Below are 21,196 nucleotides of genomic sequence, written 5' to 3'. Positions count from 1 at the left end.
CTCCGGAGTGATAGATGGAAATACCCTTTGTAGTTAAAACGTTGTAAATAAACTTCTGATTGTGTTTCTTAAACTCCAGGGTGGGACCCAGATGTCTTTCTGCCCAGAAGTCAGTCACAGAGCATAAATACTTTGTTTCTCTTCTCACAAAGTCTCCTGGGTCTCCAGTGGGATCTCTTCCTGCCCAGAGTCCTAGAAAGCACAGGAAGAGCATCCTTAATAGGCTCCAGGTAGACACAAGTGCATGCCTGCTTTCAATGTAGAGTGGATTGGTTTCCCCACCCTTGTTCCTTGTAGCACCTGGGTTCTTGACTGGGCACAGTGCAGAGTGCCAGATAACATGCAGCATGCCAGCCTGGGGAGGGGCTGCTGACGCACAAGGACCTGAGTCCTGACCCTCAGAACTCATACAAAAACCAGATGCTGCAGCATGCAACAGAACCCCAAAACTCAGGGCTGAGGGGGCAGCGACAGGAAAATCCCAGGAATCCAGTGGCCAGCCAGTCTAGCCAGAACAGTGAGCTTCAGGTCCCCAAGATGCCCTGTCTCAAAATAAATAAAAAGGCTGGAATCGATTGAGTAAGACAACTGACATCAACTTCTGCCTTCCACGGGCACCTGCATAAGTGAGTGTACACACACACACACACACACACACACACACACACACACACACACACTCACGCACAAATACAGTGTCTAAATTTGAATTTCAAAAATAAATATGTACTTTGGTGTAACTATTTTCCCATTCAGTGCTTAGGTTGTATTTACATGAACAAATTCTTCGTCTAAAATTCATTTATACCCAGCCACCTGCTTTTTATTTTCTGTGTCTGGCATTGTTAGCAAGGGCCCTGTTTACAATAAGTTTTTATTGCTGTATCGTTTGCAAAAGTGCTGTGACTCTTCTAAAGCTCCTAGGGCTACTGTGTGTGTGTGTGTGTGTGTGTGTGTGTGTGTGTGTGTGTGTGTGTGTGTAGGACACCTGTACCCCCCCACTTCCAGAAGGAGTGATGTCTCAGTATTAAGAGATAAAATGACTAGAGATAATGAGCTCTTAGTGCACACTGTCATAAGAAAAGCAGTTTTAGAAAAGGTAGTATATGATCTCCAGAAAGCTCCGAAGGAGCCAAAACCAAATTGAGATGGTTTGCTGGAGGTCTCCCTCAGCCAGGTAGATGCACCTGTCTGGTTTATACTTACACCCTGCTGCTCCCAGCCAGGCCTCATCAGTCATTGACAGACATAAGTGGATCACGGGAAGATTACCTGACTGTAAGGAATTAGCCAATCACGTGGTAATTACTTAAAGAGGCCTCATTTAGGCCGACAGCACATCATAAGAGAGGCATGAAATGTGGCAAGTGATAGGCAGCTCTCCTTACAGCCAAGGAGATGCAGATTAAGGCAAGTAGCGTACCCGCTTGCCCGTAGACGAATGCATTTGTGAGAAATACCCAGTACTGACTGAGCTATGGCCAGTGAGAGGGACAAAATGCAGCTCATGGTGCTGTCAATGGCACCATTTCCCTGCTCCTTCCAAGGACTGCTTAGGTTAGTGTTTGCGATGATATTTAATAACGAAACAGTTTGGAAGCAGCCTCAGTGCCCAGTGGTATGAGAAAGCCAGGGCTACTCTGTATTGCTTGGCAATGCCTGAAAGGATATCTAATCATAAGAAGAATCTCTCCTGTTGTGTTTAATGGGAGCCGAGAGCAGGCTGCCATCATGTAATGTGATGTTTCAGGGGCCAGTGTAACCGCATGAGGATGCACAGAAGGGAGGGCGCCCACCTCCGTTGTTACTTATTAGTCGGTGAGGTCGCGGTGGCTTGCATTGTCTTTTGCGTGCTTGTTCAGTTTCCCACAATTCCTTTCAGCAAGCATTACTCGTTTTGTGACCAGAAACAAGCACATAGATGTTGTTTTGAGTGAGGTGTGAGTCCCCATGGCAAGGTGGATGGATAGCACCCAGTCCTGTTGTGGTCCCTTCAACCCAAAGTTTGCATCCAATCAGTGAGACTTGGATGAACGTTGCGACATCGATTTCTATACCAGAACCTTACATCTGTGTCTCTTTGTCATCAGGTCCAAGGACTCTGTAAGATCCGAGGGCCCTCTTGGTGTGGCCTGGCAAGAGTTAGGGGAATAAGAGGATTGGCGGGACACAGACGCCCATAGTGTCCTCTCCTCCTTTTACTGTCTCTTGACAAATGATAGGCCAAGGTTCTTGTCACCGTGCAGCTGACCCCTTTTTTCTCCCTCCCCCCCTTCTCCCCCCTCCCCCTAGCCCAGTGCCTGACAGTTGGCCACAGCTCAAGCACCCAACGCGTTCTAAAGAGAGTCATTCAGCAATGTCACCCTTGTGGAAATCCCTTTTCTCCTTTAAGCCTTCTGGACTCAGGCCCCCAGAAGAGCAAAAGCCAAGAACTGACTTTCGTTTTTCTCATCATCTTCGTGAAGCCTTCTCCCTATTAGAGGCCAAGGTTCGTTTGAAGAAGGCGTGGAAACAAGAAAGAGTGAAATGGACAAATGAAGGGAAATGGCCTCCTGCTTGTTTATTTTTATTCTTTTATGCATGTGTGTATGTTTAGGTGTCTGTGTATGCACATGTGAGTACGGCTGCCCACAGAGGCCAGAAGAGGGTCTGTGTCCCCTGGAGTTTTTACGGTACAGGTGGTTTGAGCTGCCCACATGGGTGCTGGGAACCAAGCAGTGCTCTCCGGAGGAGCAGCAAGTGCTGTCATTGCTCTGTTACAGGCTCTGTTTATGAGCAAGGTCCACATGCCTCATGTCACACAGGAAACAGTGTTTCCCAGGATAGGTGCCCATTCTGGATGGGAAGGAACTGAAAAACGTGCCTCCATGTTGCAAGAGATGGTCACTACAACTTTTAGTCCTCAGAGAAGCAAAAGTAATAGCTTGAATCGAAAAGAAATAATTTGGCAAATCATTGGCTCAGAACTAAGCAGAAAGCCCCGGGACCATTAAACAAAGAACCACAGAGACTGAGAAATGTAGAAGGTGCTCCCACACACTCAAGGGCAACAGCACGATATAAAACGGGGCCGTGGATTGTGTGTTTTGTGAGCCAGGCACCACATTCTTCCATAATGCAGTTGTTGGAACCAATCTCACTAGGTGGATATGATTATACACGTACATTTTATAGCGAGGAACCTGAGGCACAGGAGCAGCATTTGTTGAATGAAGCTAATAATTGAATGACACATACACCGCAGGCTCAGATGTTTGACTACTTTGTCATCAGTTGGTACAACTCTCTGGGAAGGATGAGGAGGTGTGGCCTTGTTGGAGGAGGTGTGTCACTGGGGGCAGCCTTTGAGGTTTCAGACTATGTGCGCCATTCCCAGCATGCTCTCTGCCTCCTGCTGCCACGCCTTCTCTCCTCCATCATGGACTTTAACCCTCTGCAGCTGTAAGCCCAACTAAACGCTTTCTTCTATAAGCTGTCTTGGCCATGGTGTTTTATCTCAGCAATAGAAAAGTAATACACTGGTAGAGCTGTGGCTCCATGGCTGAGACTGTGGTCCTCTTATCCACTCTCCTTGCAGTGACAACTCTGACTCCAAAAATGGAAGAGGACAGGATCCACATTCCTAAGCTGGACAAGGGCCTGGGTGGACACAAATGAAGGAAACTGTGTTGGGGTATGGGGATATCTTACTGGCACAGGCTCTCTAATGTAGTTATATGTAATGTGTATCGTGGGCACATTTGTAGGTGCATGTGTGTTTAGTAGGGGCTCTCACTGATTCAGCTAGGCTGGCTGCTGAGCATTGGAGATTCCCCTCAGCACTCTGGTTACAGACACATGCTGCCCACCCACCTTTAATTCTTTTGACTTGCATACACACAAGGAGACAGCGCTGAAAAAGAGAATCTACTGATATTTCCCATTCCTTATTATTTTCTGAGAATCAGTTTAATGTGGGGGCTCAGCTGTGACTATGCATTGCAACAATGCTCTCTGTTATGAATCGGATTCTGAGGGTTGGAGAGACGGATCAGCAATTAAAGAGCACTTACTGCTCTTGCAGAGAACCTGGGTTTAGTTCCCAGTACCCACATGATGGCTCAGAACCATCTGTAACTTCAGTTTTAGGGAGTTTCTGGCTTTCATGGGCTCTGTATGCACATGGTGCACATATACACATGCATGCGTGTGCATGCTTGTGTATGTGCAGGTATGCAAGTGGAGGGGTCAGAGGATGAGTGTGGGTTTTGGTCCTTCCTTGGGTATCACCCACCTTTTCGAGACAGGCTTTCTCTTTGGCCTGGTGTTCCAGTGGGTTAGGCCAGGCCAGCTGGCCAGTGAGCATCTAGGAGTCTGTTTCTCTCCGTGTCCCATCACGCTCTCACTGGGATTACAGATATCTGCTGGACTTAAATTTTTTAAAAATTACATTTATTTATATAATGTAGTGTGTGCATTTGGAGGGCTGAGAGCAACTTCAGGAAGCTGGTTCTCTCCTTCTACCATGTGTCTTCCAGGGAGCAAACTTGGCAGCCATCTTGCCAGCCTCTTGCCCATTTTTACGAGATATCTGGGGGTCTGAACTCAGGTCCTCATGCATGCGGAGTGACTGCTGTACTGAGTGAGCTGTGCCCCCAGCCCTCTTCTCTCACACTTCTGTTTTGCCTGTTGATGCTGTTAATACACACCCAGGACATAGCCACTCTACATCCCTGGCCACTCATTACTGTGTTTTGTAACAGGGCCTTAGAAGCAAAGACCTCTGTCAGGGATTTGAAGCTGTGTGCACTCAGTAGGTAAGAATTTGCCTGCTGTGTTATCTTAATGAACTCATCTCCAGCGAGATCGAGGGGGTTTGTCACACTCTCTCATGGCTGGTGATCTGTTAATTAGCATCGCTGTATTCATCGGAGGCCTGCGATTCCATCACTGGGCCCATTTGATCCAACCAGTCCTCCTCTCAGGGACCGAAGACCATCTGTGTCCTCGTGTGGCCGGGCCCATGGGCTATGAAAGAGGAGGCTAGCTCCAAATTCACCTCCCTAGATGTGTCTTGAATCCTTGAGGGCGCAGTCACGTTTCCAGACCATCTGTGCGTGCTTAGCTGCAGAGTGGATTGTGACTGCCGTCGTACTTTCTGAAGTGGTTGCCGGAGTCTCTACACCACCATGGAGAGGGCCTCAGGGCTTTGTCATGTTACAGGGGCAGCTGTGTCCCAGATAGCAGACACAGTATGCTCAGCTCATGGCTCCAGGTTTGTGTCCTCCAGGTGTCATCTGTTGGTTTACAGGGATGACAGGATCCCAGGCCTTGGTGTCTTTCTCTTTTTAAAAGGAGGTGTTGTTTTGTTTTGTTTGTTTGTTTGTTTTTAATTATATGCATGTGTTCTGTGAGTGTGATTGCTTGTAGAGGCCAGAAGAGGGCACTAGATCCCATGGAGCTGGGATTACAAGAAGTTGTTAGCTGCCTAATATGGGTACTGGCAACCACACTTGTGTTCTTCTAAGGCGTGAACCATCATCTCTCCAGCCCTACGGTACTCTGTTTGTTAGGGTCAGCATCCCAGCAGTGGAGACAAACTACTAGCCTGGTGTGACTATGAAGGTATTAGATCAAATATATACACACAGTGAGGGGGCAGGAGACCCCAGAAGTGTTCTTTGTTATATTATTTTAAATTTTATTGAATTTATTAGTAGTATATGGCAGTGGTGAGGTGGGGCACACAGACAGGCTACAGCTTGGAGGTCAGAGAACAGCTCTCTCAGGAGTCAGCTCTCTCTCTTTCCACTGTGTGTTCTAGACATCAAATTCAGATTGCTGGGCTTCACCAGCAAGTACTTTCACCTGCTGGGCCACGGCCCCCTTGTTACCTGAATTGGATTTGAGGACATTCTTCTCCTGGTTTCATCTCTGTAGCAGGAATTTCCCAGTTTTGGGAGGAAGTTCCCTGAGTGGAGATGGTATGGAAAGGAGGAATGTTGAGGTCTCTGTCACCCTCAGTCAAGGGCCTGGACTATAGTGTCATACCCAGAGACCCAGAGTATGAACCTCCTGCCATCTGCCACAGTCAGGGATCTCCCAACCCTGAACACATGTGAGGGTAAAGTGGGGCTCCCAGTCCCCCTAGGAGGGCAGGGTGCTGCTCAGTGTCACATTCTTATCCAGCTTCATCTTGAGTACCACAAAATATCATCACCATCATCATCATCACCACCAACATCATCATCAACATCATCACCATTATCATCATCACTACCACCACTACCACCACCATCATCACCACCACCAGCAGCAGCAGCAGAAGCTTTGATTGTCAACTCAACACAAGCTAGAATCACTTGGAAAGAGTGTCCCAAAGAGAGATTATTAATGTTGGGCTGGCTGGGAAGACCCAGTCCACTGTGGGTGGCACCATTCCTTAGACATTGTGGTAGAGAAGTGGAGCTGAGCCCAGGCAAGCAAGCACACGTGCATCCATCGCTCTCTGCTCTTGCCTGTGGCTGTGATGTGACTAGTTCTTTAAATTCCTGCCACCTTGACCTCCCCATAGTAATGGACTGTAACTAGGATCGTGAGCTAAAGTAACCCCACTCCTCTCCTAAGTTTCCCTTTTGTCCACGTATTTTATCACAGCGACAGAAAGTGAATTAGAATAATCAGCGTCACTGTAAGTCTCCTGAAAGGATGAGCCCAAAGTGCAGTCAATGTGTGGCTGCCATGCTCTTAGTGAGCACTGGAAAACAATCTAATCTCTGCCTGTGACAGAGCCGGGGTAGAGTGGGAGGGAGCTTCCATGGACATTTTCTTCACACACTATCCACACTCACACTCAGGCCCCAGGAAAGCTTTGGGGTCCCTCTGAGACTCACCCAGGGAGACTTGACCACTCCCATGGGGCTCAAGTGAACCATGTCTATGTCAACAACACTCATGCACCCAGGACTTCTCTTCCTCCGTACAACCCCTTGACCTCCAGGAAATGTTTCCTTGATCCACTGTTTTGAATCAGGAAATTACAGCGAAAACTCTTGCTTAGCAAGCATCTCTCAGCTGGTGTGTGGGCGGGTCTTGAAGTAAATATGATGGCCCTGATTCCACAACCTGTGCTCCTTCCCAATTCTCAGCATCCCTCCTTCGGTGGCCATTTTTTTTACCCTTCTTAGAACCTAGATTTCAGGCACAGCGCGTCTAGTTCTTATGTGCTTGCTGAACGACTGACTGAGGGAGTGACTGAACCATCAAGAGATGTGGGACGGTCCCTGGCTTGGAGGCTTCCTTGCTGTGGCTTGCCCAGTGGTCAGTGCACACATTTATACAGCCCCTCTCTCCCCGTTCCTTTTTTTTTTTTAACAGACAAGAGTGAGAATGGCGAGGTATACCAGAGGAAGAAGGTGGCAGCTGCTGGCCTCCCTGAGGGCACTGCCCTCTCAGCGCCCATGCAAGGGAACTCAGCACAGTCTGCAGTCAGCAGCTGGAGGAGGATTGCTCTGCTCATCCTGGCCATCACCATACACAACATCCCAGGTGAGGACTGGTCCTGGGGCTGTTCACCACCCGCCTGAGGGTGGAGCCTCTCATTGTCCACACAGCTGTGCGGCTGGACACGGGGAGCTGTCAGTAGTGACATGAGCCCTACTTGGAGGGGAGCGGAGGCCAGTCTGTGCTATGGGTGATTTATTCTCTAGTGGCCTTTACGTGTTCCACCTCCCCATCCAAGGGTCTTTTTCTTTACTATTTGGTACCGGATCTCATGGAACATAGATTTGTCACCTCTGTGATTCCTGTGATTGCGAGGTGTCCCCAGTTCTGACAGATGCTTTGTAAGACATACTGAATCCTGGGGCTCGGGAGACAGCTCTGCCGGGAAAGCATTTGTTGTGCAAGTGCAAGTTCCGTCCACAAGACTTGAATCAATAAGCTGGATGCAGTGGTGTGTGCCTGTCATCGCAGCACTGGGGAGGAGGGGACAGGAGCATCCTCAGGGCTTGCTGGCCCCCAAAATTAGCTTATTTGATGCAGTGGTTCTCCACCTTCCTAAGGTGACCCTTTAATACAGTTCCTCATGTTGTAGTGACCCCCCCCAACCCTAAAATTATTTTTGTGCTACTTCATAACTATGATTTTGCTACTGTTATGAATCATAATATAAATCTCTGTGTTTTCCAATGGTCTTCAGCAACCCTGTGAAACGGCCATTTGACCCCCAAAGGGCTCATGACCCACAGGTTGAGGAGCAGTGATTTAGTGAGTTCTGGGACAGCGAGAGATCCTGTCACCATAAATTAAACGGACAGAGTGAGAACCCACACCTAAGGTTGATCGCTAGGTTTTTTTTTTACACATACACACATGTGGGCCCTACACAAACACACACCCCACAAAGATGGACCCCACCACACACATATAACAAGAAAACAGTATGGAATTCTGCTGCGATTAACACTTGTGTTTCGCTCACTTTCTCTGTAGGGGCCTCTGTCTGAGAGCTTTACCGATCTTTGATCTTTTCCTATTACAGAGTGACTTGTTTGCTGTCTTTGCATTCAATTTAATGGTGGGAAACATACTGGTGCTTTACTTAAATGCTAGTATTTCTTTTAGAGCAAGGGGAAGACATGGGTAAGCATAAAATAATCAACAATAAGAAAAATAAATAAATGCAGGATTCAGAGCTGCTAGGGACACATAGGGATTCTAGCTCTGCCACCCACGACAGGTTTATCTCCAGATGCTGTTTGGTTTTTCTCATGGATGAAGTGGGACTAAATCGCCAACTGGTTTCTTTTGAGATTTCTACAAAACACATACACAATTGTTGGCCCAGGCCTTCTGAGCCTGTGACAGATGGGGGGCCATTGTGTGGGCCAGGCTCCTCGGGTCTTTCAACCGTGGCCTTGTGGGTCTTGAGTTCTTAGCCGTTCCCATCCGTAGTTTGCTGAAAATCGAGCATGCTAAGTCGCCATCCCTAGGGGCCGTCCCAGATGATTTGTTTTATGGATCCACACCAAGTTCACAGAGCCCATCTGTTGTCTGCGACAGGAATGGTGTAGCCAGCCAAGGCTCTCTAGAGTGACGACGTTTTTCTCTTAAGACCCATGTAGCTGTTGTCCTGCCATCTCCTTTAGTTTTGCAGAGGCAGAGAACACAGCCAGGATGAGGCAATTCCTCTGGAGAACTTGGTTCTCTTAGTTGTGAAAAAGAGAGATGCCATGTGCGGCCTTGTCTACGTTATTATATTTTAGTACATGTGGAATCTGCCTAAAACTCTATGCGCCCGACCACTTTTAAGCTGGGCTTTTTCACAGAGAGGAGAGAAACGTGTTTCTCTAGTACTTTTCAGCATAGTTACAGCAATTTTGATCGCGTCATCACACACTGGCAGTTTTTCTTAGAATAGCCTCACTGCCTGTCTCACTGCCATTTTTTTCTTGGCACTTCAGCCCTTTCTGGGTCAGGTGTACAGATTCTTAGTTAATTTTCTAAAGCTCCTCATGTAGTCTGTCTTCAAATGGAGTCTTATATGCACAGAGATGACCTAAATGGAGTGCACTGTTGGGGGGCTCTTGTCATGAGTCTCACAGTGTCTTAAATTACCCAGTGGAAGTCTGAGGGCTCCCTAGTCTCCTCCAGCCTGCAAAATACTGATCATTGCAGAAGCAGAGTTACCTATGTCATCCTGTCAGCCATGATATAGTCCCATATCCAAGACCTCTTGTTACCCAATTTAATGAATAAAGATCTACCCTATGGGCTCAGAGCCAGGTCCAGTGAGAATACTGGCTCATGGATGCCATAGCGGTCTCTGTTTCCTCAAAGGATGTGAAAATACCTCAGAGGCAGGCTTTCCAAGGATGCTCTGGGTACCAGGCTGCTTCTAGATGAGCCTTGCTCACACATAGCATACCTGCACTATCTTCCTATGCTCCATTAAGGTTGCGGCTGGGTGGACTGGGAGGTATGAGAGGATCTGGGCCAGAGGGAACCCTAAGGCTCTGAGGTGACCTGCTACAGGGGCTGGGTTGTAGTTAAGATCTTCTTAAGAAGTCTATGGCAGTCACCCTGGCTGAGACTCCTATCAGCAGGGCATTTGGCGCCTCAAGTAGCCATCTCCTATAGCTAGGCAGGACTTCCAGTGGAGGGATAAAGATACCAATACACCCACAAAACCTTTGACCCCCCCCCCCAATCTGTCCTGTCTACGAGATATGCAGGGATAAAGATAGATCAAAGATTGAGGGAATGACCAACCAAAGACTGGCCCTACTTGAGACCTATCCCAAGGGAGAAAACCAGTCCCTGACACTATTAATGTTACTCTGCTATGCTTGTAGATAGGAGCCTAGCGTAACTCCTCTCAGAGGCTTCACCCAGCAGCTGATGGAAACAGATGCAGAGACCCACAGCCTAACATCAGACAGAGCTCGGGGAGTCCTGTGGAAGAGTTGGGAGAACGATTGAGGGAGCCAAGGGGTCAAGGGCTCACAAGAAGACCCACAGAGTCAACTAAGCTGAAGCCATGGGGTTCACAGACCAAAGAGCATGCATGGACTGGTTTTAGGCCCCCTGCACATATGTAGCAGATGGTCAGCTTGGTCTTCACGTGGATTCCCCAACAACTGGAGCAGGAGCCCTCTCTGACTCTAAGGATCCCATTCCCTTAACTGGGCTGCCTTGTCTGGCTCCAGTAGGAGAGGATGCACCTAGTCCTGCATCGACTTAATGTGCCACAGTAGGATGGTACTCATGGGGGACTTCCCATTTCTCTGAGGAGGAGGGGGGAGAATGGGGGAGAGGGATGTGCGATGGCGGGGGGACTGGGAGGAGAAGGGGGCTACAATCAGGATATAAAGTGAATAAATAAATTTTAAGAAGAGAAAAAAAAAAGATCTTCTAGGAAGAGGATGGGAACTGACTAGGAGGATGAAAACTGAGATTATGGGGCTTGGCACCTGTCAGGCAGGGGAGAGCCTGGCAGAGGGCTGGGTACACAGGTTTGAGTCTGACGACAGGGGTAAACTGTGTGTGACTCCTGGACACTTGCAGTATTTAGTATAAATTGTCAATGTGACAGCAACTGGAATTGCCCATAAGACAAACCCCAGTTGCATCTGTGAGGTATCCTTTAACTCCAGACACTTGAGAGGGATTGTGTTGATTACATTCTTTTAAGTGGGGAGACCCACCCTAAAAGCCATTTTCTGGGTATGTCCTGGAATACACTAAGTAGCTAGGCAGAACCCTCCAACCCTGTCTGCTTCCGTGTGGGTCTATGTGACCAGATACGACAAGCTCCTGTCATCTAACTTCCCTGTCAGGACAGATGCACACAAACTATGGACCCAAATAAGCCCTTCTCTCTTAAGTTGCTTTCATAGAGGCATTTTATCTCAGCAACAGCACATGACTGCTCCCTCAACCCTTGGTGCTGTAGGACATCACTGAGGGTCAAAGTGCAGAATATAACATTCTGGGGGCTGGGGTGCTGCTCCGGAGCAGCTTAGCCAGCCAGCCGGTGGTGGCTTAGCATTCTTGGAGCCCTTAGACTGATGCCCAGAACTGCATAAACTGGGCATTGTGGTATGCACCTGTATTTCCAGCACACTGGAAGGTGGATGTAGGAGGATCAGAAGTTCAAGGTTGTCCTTAACCCCATAGCAAGTTTGAGGCCAGCCTGAGTTGCCTGAGGTCCTGTCTGGAAAATAAAAAGACTACATCACTCTGAAGTTCCCAGCAGGGTTCATTTCTCTTGTCTCTGGTTTCTGCTTTAGTCTGAAGAGGAGAACTCACCCACAGTTCTTGTCAGCTGTGCAATGCTCCCTGACAAGGATCATTTTAAGAGCCTGTCGTGGCGGTGCATGCCTTTAATCCTAGCACTCGGGAGGCAGAGGCAGGCGGATTGCTGTGAGTTTGAGGCCAGCCTGGTCTACAAAGTGAGTCTAGGATGGCCAAGGCTACACAGAGAAACTCTGTTTCGAAAAACAAAACAAAAAAAACAAAAAACAAAACAAAAAAGAACCTGTCCAGCATCAGTTGCCTTGGAAAAGGTCTCCTTTTTCACACCATCCTTTATGGTTTATTAAAAATTTAGGTGGAGCTTTGACATTCCCCAAGATGCTGGGTTTTCAGATAGACTTTCCACAGTGACTTAATGGATAATTGATTTTTCTTGTTGTTGAAGTTTTTGTCTTTGCTGGTTCAGTTTTGTACATCCTGAAGATGACATTTTGTTTGAAAAATTGTATTGTAATGTGGAAAAAAGAAAAAAGGCTTATTAGTGGGTGGCCTGGCTCTGGAGTGCTCTGGAGTGTGTGCACACACATGAGGGCATCCGTGCTTACCCAAGGCACTTGAGTTCATGTGCAAAACCTACATGTGAGGGCAAATGAACTCCTGTGTTTACCTGCTTCATGGTCTTCATTGACTCCAGTAAAGTTGTAGACCTCTGTTGGTTACTGTTGGTGTCTGTAGGAGACATCCAGTTAAAGAAAAAAGGGCTTAGCTTGGCTTCAGTCATTTGGTTCCAATGCTTTGGACTTGAGGCAAGGCAGTGTCATGACAGCAGGCACGTGTGGTGTCTCCCTCTGATGTGGCCTGTATGTACTGTCATATACTCAGTTGTTTAAGTCTGTGTGTTTTCCTGTTAGATGGGGCATCTTTTCAGAAGGTCACTGTCAGGCTTTTTTATCAGCCCTGTATCACAGCATGTGCTGGAGCTCCAGCCAGTCTGTATTCCAGCACTAGGAAGGCCAGGAACACTTGCTTCCTACCTCCATTCTAGGAGCGCAGAGGATAATCAAGAGCTGAACAATTAGTTCTCTCTCTGTGTTGGCTACCAGGTGGGCTAAGGATAGATATTTTTAGGGTGTGTGTGTGTGTGTGTGTGTGTGTGTGTGTGTGTGTGTGTGTGTGTGTGTGTGTGTGTTGCACACATGAGCATGAAATGGAAGCTGGAGGTTGATATCCGGTCTCTTTCTCAGTCACTCTTCCCTCTTTGAGGCAGGGTGTTGTAGTGCATGTAAACGCATGTTTTGGTAAAGTAGGTTTGAAAGAGTTCAAAGCCTACAGGGTCTCTCCCCAGGACTTGGGGCTCAGTAATGAGGCTAGCCTGCCTGGCCTATAAGCCGTAGGGATCTACTCACATCCATCTGCCCAGCTCTGGGATTGCAGGCCATGCTGCCACATGCAGCTTCTTGCACAGATTCTGGGGATGACTTGCAAGTCCTCATGTCTTCACACTTGAGGTTGGTTATGGAGACCCACAGCGGAGCCTGCATAACTTAGTATCTCATCCCCTCTCCTTAGAGTCAAGAGCCAAGTTCATTTTGACAGTTGGTGCTATGCTGTAGAGACCTGGGGGCTGCTGCTTGTGTCTCCAGGACAGCACAGCGGTTGATTTTAATTATTTGACTTGTCATCATTGCTCGTTTCTAATAATGGCTTCAAAAGAAATGCTCGGGGTTTGAGTCAGAAGTGATTTTAGTTTCAGGGAACTCAAGAACAAAATATTAGCAGTGGCTGGCTGTCCCTGAGGGATTGGGTTATAACTAATGTTTATTTTCTTCATGGTTTTGTAAGATTTAGATCCAAACTTCCCTGTGAAAAAAACACGATTTCTTGTGGTGAGATACAAGTGGTTTGGGGAAGGGGATCCCCAGATGAGTTAAGCTGCTCAGGACCCCTGATTCTCAACATGCCCACCAAAGTAAAGGCAGACGTTATATAACAGGGACAATTTTATTTGGGCTAGCTTGGTGTCCCTCATACAGTGCAGGTAGAGATGATCTTATTTGGGGTAGCCTGGTGTCCTTGCATAGTGGAACAAGAATAAAAATTCTCTGGGGTGTCATGTTTCCATATGCATGTGTGTGGTGTGTGTGTCTGTGTATATCTATGTATGTGTCTATGTGTCTCTGCTTGTGTGCCTGTGTATCTATGTGTGTATGTGTGTGTGTCTTTGTGTGTGCCTATGTGTGTCTGTGTGTGCTTGTGTGTTTCTGTGTGTGCATGTGTATGTCTGTCTGTGTGTCTGTGTGTGTCTATGTGTATATGTCTTTGTGTGTGCCTGTGTGTGCATGTGTGTGTGTCTATATGTGTATATATGTCTGTGTATCTGTGTGTGTCTGTGTGTACATGAATGTGTCTGTGTGTGTTTGTGTGTGTGCACGTGTGTGTCTGTGTGTGCATGTATGTGCCTGTGTGTGCATGTGCATGTGTCTATGTATGCATGTGTGTGTCTGTGTGTGTTTGTGCATGGGTGTGTGTGTCTTTGTGTGTCTGTGTGTGCATGTGTGTCTATGCATGTGTGTCTGTGTGTAACCAATCTCATTCCTCAAGGCTCCATCCTCATGACCAAATGACCTCCTCAAAGCTGTCTCCTAGCACCATCTTTTGTGTTGGAAACAGGATAAAGGACTGTATTAGTTAAATACGGCTGCTTTAACAACCTTTTACTAGCATAATGGCTTATAATGACTTATTTTCCTAAGGTGGTGGAGGTCAAAGGTCTTAAATCAGTCCTTAAGCTGTTAACAAGAAATTCTGATTTGCTGTCACTCTAATCCGTGTCCCGTTGTTTTCTGTGTCTGATCTCCCCCGCCACCTCCTTGTTTGAACCTTTGTGTTTAGAGCCTCCCCCAGACAACTCAGGAGAATTGGGGTCTGATAATTCTCTTTTGCCAAGAGGGCAACTTCAATAGGCTCAGGCATTAGAACTTGGATGTTTTAGTCGTACTCACTAGCTGAGCCACAGAAATCGGAACAATCATCGGAACACTGGCCAGAGACGATTAGCTGGCGTCTTCCAGGGTTTTCATCTTGCCCCAGGACTCTCCTTTGAGCTCCAGCAGTCGTCCTGGTTTCCTAGTCTCAGGCTGCTGGGCTTCTAAATGATTCCCTGGACCCACCGAGTGCATTCTGTCACTTATTCCCTGGCCCTGGCCAGTGGGGGGGGGGGGGCTCAGAAGATACTTACTTGGCCTTCTTTCATGTGTGTGTGCAGTGAGGGTGCCATGGGGTGTTGCCATATTCATCGCGCATGTGCCTCTGTTACTTCAGTACCTCACAGAAACCACTTAAGTGCGGAACAGATTGTGAGTTCAGAGGGAAAATGTTTTGTTTTGGCCCATGGTTTCCATGGATTTAGCCCATCACGGTGGGAGAGGCACGGCAAACAGACTACCTTGGTCTACCTTGGACAGAGGCGACAATGGGACCCAATGGCCTGCTTTTAGCTTGGCTTCAGCTCCACGGTGTTGTGCGCTACGCGTGTGGCCCGCTGCATCTAGTTTCTTCACTCTTTTGTTTTGTAGCATTTATATTAGTCCTGCCTCTGCTGGGGGCAGAATCAGAAAGGGGAGCAAGCTGAGCCCCAGTGTTCATCTCTCTCTGCTTCCTGACCATGGATGCAGTGTGGTCAGCTGCCTTACACCCCCACCTTCATGGCTTCCCCACCCTGGAGGACTACATCCTCTCAAAGCACCCACCAAAATGAACTCCTAAGTTGCTTTTGTCATAGGAATGAAGCAAGTAGCATCCGTGTGGATGCGTGTCACTGGGGACGTAGTCATCACCTCAAGGGCATTCTGCCCTGTTAAGCAGGAGTGTGTTTTTGCGTGGACGTGTTCGAGTGTTTACTTACCTTGGGATGGAGCTGCCAGGTCACATAGAAACGTTTTCAGTCCTTGAAGTCCATTGTTTCCTTTGGTAAGCTCCTCCCACTGTGTTCGATGCCACCAGCCTCATGTGCTTCTAGAATGTTCTAGAATATTGCAACTGAGGACGGACCACAGCAGCACTCAAGGGAGTACTGGCCTTGGGTGTATCTGAGTCTCATAGTACTTAAGCAGTAAGGAGTACTGACCACTCTGGGGTTTGGATTTTTCCATGGAGTCTGGATGATCTGTGGAACCGATAAAAGTCAGGCTGCTGCTGCTGACCACGGTTTAGGGCACCGGCTTCTGTGTGCGTCAGGTGTTCACATTAACTACCCCCCCCCCCCACCCCCCGTGTGCTGCAAGAGTGGCTTTGGAGGGCCAGCACTCAGAACAAGGGCAGGGCCACAGCTTGTAAGAGGGCAGTAGTTACAGAGAAAAGCATAGCGCCTCGTTTTCCTGGGACAAAGGCAGTGTAGAACACTCTATTATTAGATACGGATTTTCCCAGGAAAAAATGTAATCACATCTAAGTCTCATTCTGATTCCGGACATTGGGTGTCATTCTCAGCAATCAGTGATGCAGGCCCAGCCAACAGGTAAGCACCACATACAATCTTGAATTATTGATGATAATAAAAAATATTTACTCAGCCTTGGAAGTTCTAGACACCACAGGAAGTATTCCATGTTCGTGTTTAGATATTTGTCCTCTTTTGAGGGAGACAGAGATGCAGATCTTCAAAGATGGAGCCTAAGGCCACACAGCCAGCCACTACAGGTGGCGCTCTCTCTCAGCCTGTTTTCCCCCTGGCTTGATGAGCTCTTGGCCTCTTTTCTACTGATGAATGGCAAAGCGCTTCAGTTATCTCTAAAAAGTTCAGAGAACACGATTTGCTTTTTTATTTTAATTTTTTTTAATGACATGAAATATTAGCGTCTGTGTCTGTGGCACCGGGTGTGTTGGCGGACTCCTCACTCCAGATGTCCCGGGCTCTGTTCAGCAAGCTCAGGCTGGGCAACCTGGATGGGAGGCCACTTCCATAGCCAGGGCTGTCACTGAGGGAGCGCCACAGAGAGTTGCCCCAGAGCTGTCTCCTCCGTACATCCATCAGCAGCAGGTGAGGGTGGTCCAGGACCCACCAGGGTTGGACAGGTACAGACTTTAGACCCAGTAAGGCCAGGAGTTAGCTCCTGCAGCTGCCAACTGTCTTGTTAGCCATGTGACTTTGCCCAAGGGCCTGAGCATCTCAGTGTTGGTGATGTAAACTGGCGAGAAGGGCTCACCTTGCAGTTCAGTATGAAGTGGGCTAACAGCTATTCCAACAGTCAGGCCACCTGCTGTGTCACCTGCTGTGTCACGGACTTTAAGGCAGGCCTGATGAACAGGAGTTCCTTTGCTCCCGCGCCCCCCCCCCCCCCCCCCCCCCCCTCACCTTAGTTTAATCCTTAGGGATCTGCCAGTCCTAGTCAGGTGACTTTCAAGGGGGACAGCTCAGAGCACTTTAATTCTATCTCCAGCAGGTTGCAAGATTTCTCTCGTTTACTCTAGGAGTTTGGAAACACTGTAATATCTTCTCTAATTATCTGCACCTCGGCAGGAAACGTGACATTATAATTAGCATGGGCTCCTTTGGGGATGACATTTTGCTTGACATACTGTGTTCCTGGGTGTGTGCGGTAGCAGAAGCCGAGAGCACGCTTTCAGATCATGCTGTTGGATGAAACTGCAGCTCCGGGGTCCCTTGTGTGATCCCATGTGATCACACAGTGCCAGGCAAGCTGAGATGCCACTACCACTGCCAAGGGCTGTGGACACACAGGACTCTAGAGCCCTGCTTCCTGGCCATAGCCACAAGCTAAGGCTATACTTGGATTTGTGTTAAAATCAAGACTAGTGTCCACACTGGCTCTGTTAGGTCACTCTCCTACCTCTTACGGTCAAAGCAAGCTAGTTGGAAGATGGGTTTTGTATTGATTTGCCATTTGTATTGATTTCTGGGTAACTTCATGCTTCCTTGCTGCCATGGCCAAACAGGGCTCTATTTTTTTGGCTATTTATGTTTATTTACTGAACACTTTTTTTTTGAGACAGGGTCTCACTCTACAGCCCAAGACAGCCTGAACCCACTCTGTAACCCAGGCTGGCCTAAAACTCAGCATCTCAGGTATATCATAAGCATGAGACACTATGCTCAGCTTAAACAAGAGAATCCCCGGAGTTTGGTAGCTCCAGTCTAGCTAAATCTAGGAGAATTAGGTTCAGTAAGAGACTCTCTCACAAACTAGGGAGTTATTGAGCATGTCCTGACATGGACTTCTACTCTCTATACACACATACACACATGTGTGTGTACTTGCACTAATATGTGCATTCATACACACATGAGCACATACATACATAAACACACAAAACTCATCCTATAGCCAGGATCTTGAGCTCTGGGTCCTCCTGGCTCTCTTCCTTGAGTTACAAGTGTGTACAACCACACTTAGTTTATGTGATGCTGGGGCTGATGCCAGGGTCTTTTGCTTTTATGGCAAGTTGTGCTGAACCTCCTGACCCAATTCTGTTTTATTCTTGGGTGGAGGATAGCCATGGGTTCAGACAGCTTGTCCAGGAAATTTGGTGCGTGCTCTGAGTCATGATGCCCAATGCTGGTCTAAGGCTGCAACAAGAATGACAAGAACTCTTTTCCTGTTCTTCCTCCTGCTCCTGCTCCTCCTCCTCCTGCTCTTCCTGCTCCTCCTGCTCCTGCTGCTCCTCCTCCTGTTCCTCCTCCTCCTGCTCCTCCTCCTCCTGCTCCTCCTGCTCCTGCTCCTCCTCCTCCTGCTCTTCCTGCTCCTGCTCCTCCTGCTCCTGCTCCTCCTGCTCCTGCTCCTCCTGCTCCTCCTGCTCCTGCTCCTCCTGCTCCTCCTGCTCCTGCTGCTGCTCCTCCTCCTGCTCCTCCTCCTCCTGCTCCTCCTCCTGCTCCTTCTGCTCCTCCTCCTCCTGTTTCTCCTGCTCCTCCTGCTCCTCCTGTTCTTGCTCCTCCTCCTCCTGTTTCTCCTGCTCCTCCTCCTTCTCCTCCTGCTCCTCCTCCTCTTGAACATTCAAATAGGCACCTGTCCATCCTGGCTGAGGCCACATAATGGCTGCATGTCATCTTACTCCCACATAAAAATTAGCCCCTAAACCGTGGTTTTGAGGAGGGGGGTCCCCTCTTATGGAGAACACTGTGGTACTTATTCTCAGGTCTTTGCTAGGAACATTGCCCAGCTTATCACCTAGTGCTACTATGTAAGACATTTATTGGACAACACATCTTCTAGAAGCTCTTTGCCTCTCTTGTGAAGACAATTCGGGTCATTTATTGTGCATACCTTTCAGTCGTTGGCTGCTAGAGAGGCTAAGGCCTGTATTTCCTTGGTAACAGTGGCATGTGTTCTTAGCATCTGAATTACTGAATTACCATTGTCCCATTTTGAAACCAAGCATTGTGCAACACTTTTATCAGCTTCAAAAGAGTGAGATTTTTTTTTTTCATTTGTTGTCACAATTTCATTCCCATGTTGTCCCTTTATTCCCTCGCCACTGATTATGTCTCTAATCCAGATGTATGACCTGAGACACTTACTTTGGCAATAGAGGAGAAGAGTGGAAGTCATCCTTGCAGTGCGCTCTGAACACTTGTGGTGTGCAACAGACACACACCAGCCTCAGGCTACAGTACAGGAAGCTCAGTGGTTAAGAGCATCTGTTCTTTCAGAGACCCTGGGTTCAACCCCCAGCATCCATAACTATAGTCTGAGAGGATCTGAAACTCTCTTCTGACCTCCAAGGGTACCAGATACGCATGTGGTACATGTACATATTTGAGTAAAACACTCATGCACACACAATGAAATCAATCTTTAAAATAAGAAATACAGAAGAGTACAATGTGAAATTTTAAACTCTCTTGTAGCCAGGAAAGATGATATAGGGAAGATGTGGATATGCATATGTTTTATACATATCTACACATGTCATTTATTATAAAATATCCTGTGGGCATCAATTTAAAAAATAAAATAAAAGAAGCAAAGAAAAAATGGAATTAATGTACAGAATACATTTCATCAAATGCTGCCACACTATTACCGTTTTGACATGGAATCCATATTTAAAATTTGGAAAACTTAAGAGTTTCGAAGTGAGTGTTTTATGTCCATGGCATATATCAATGTGGATGCTGAATTTTAATGGTTAAAGAGAAATTTAGTCATTCTGAAACAGAGTGGTAGATCAAGGAGATAGCTCAGGGTATAAAAACCACCTGCCACCCAAACACCTGGCGACCCAAGTTCAGATCCCTGAAACCGATGTGAAAACCCAAATGTTACAGCAAGTACCTACAATCCCAGCAGTCATTCAGTGAGGTGGAAGGTGGGGAGAAGAGAAAGGCCTCGCAGCTCATGGGTGGGGAAGCTTGAAGCATGCATCAGGGTGACCCTCCCTGAGACAAAATGGAAGGAGAGAACCAACTCCTGAAGGCCATTTCCTGACCTCCACACACATGCACTGTTGCATGCACTTCTCTCTCTCTCTCTTTCTCTCTCTCTCTCTCTCTCTCTCTCTCTCTCTCTCTCTCACACACACACACAGAGTTGTGTGTAATGGATAAGTGTTGCACATATCTTCAGTCAACATTTATCCTAATTAAAATCAAATGAAATGATCTGTTCTCTCAGGGATGCTAGCCACGTTTCCAGTACTCCACAGAAAACTGTGGCTAGCAGCTGCCATGGTGAAAGTTTCTGCTCCCAGTGCTTAAAAGGGGAAAAGGGGATAAAATAGAGTTCTTGCAGTGAAAGAGCTTTCAGTCAAAGAGAAGAAACCGAGCTTACACACACATCTATGTCAACATTGTGTAAAACTGGGTGTGTTGGGGTACGCCTTTAATCCCAGCTCACATAGACAGAGACAGGCAGATCTCTGGGAGTCCAAGGCCAGCTTGGTCTCTATAGCTAGTTCCAGGATATTCAGAGCTACATAATAGAGAGACCCTGTCTTAAAATAAATAAATCACCATTGTACAGATTAGGTGGGCCATCATAGGAAGTCAGCACAATCAACATAAAAGCCTTGACAGCAAGAATATGGGTTTTTTTTTCTGCAGTGGAAGATGAGGCAGCAAACAAGTCACTTTGACTCCTAGGAATGGTAGAGCTCTTGGGTTCCACTCTCAGTACTGCCCAGTACTGAGTACAGTACAGTACTGAGTACTCAGTACAGAAAAACAAAACAGAGCAAAGAAGCCAAACGAAAGCCAATAAGAGTTGTCCCTTCACACTGGTGGTGTCAGCTATATGGGAGCATGGCTGTCATCTCCAGAGGGGTGTCAGTCATTTTCCTCCTGGCTTGTAAGAAACAAATTCAAGGAGGAAGGTTGATTATGGCTGAGAACTTGAAGGCTAGAGCCCATCGTGCCGAGGAAGCCGGGTGATGGGTGCTGGAGGCAGCTGGTCACGAGGCGGCCACAGTCAGGAAGCAGAGGGAGATGGAAGTTGGTGCTCACCCG

General features: G+C 47.6%; 1 protein-coding gene across 1 annotated transcript in view; it reads left to right on the top strand.

The window, feature by feature from the left end:
* The window catches only part of Slc39a11 (solute carrier family 39 member 11), a 407,103-nt gene that overhangs the window by 258,927 nt on the left and 126,980 nt on the right, over nt 1–21,196 (top strand). Inside the window, exon 6 of the mRNA XM_051158984.1 lies at nt 7,357–7,527. Coding sequence (XP_051014941.1) covers nt 7,357–7,527 — 171 coding nt within the window. The remainder of the gene's footprint in view (nt 1–7,356; nt 7,528–21,196) is intronic.

Source organism: Acomys russatus, chromosome 16 (genome assembly GCF_903995435.1).
Source record: "Acomys russatus chromosome 16, mAcoRus1.1, whole genome shotgun sequence".
Classification (NCBI taxonomy): domain Eukaryota; kingdom Metazoa; phylum Chordata; class Mammalia; order Rodentia; family Muridae; genus Acomys; species Acomys russatus.
This window is presented reverse-complemented; position numbering and strand designations above follow the sequence as displayed.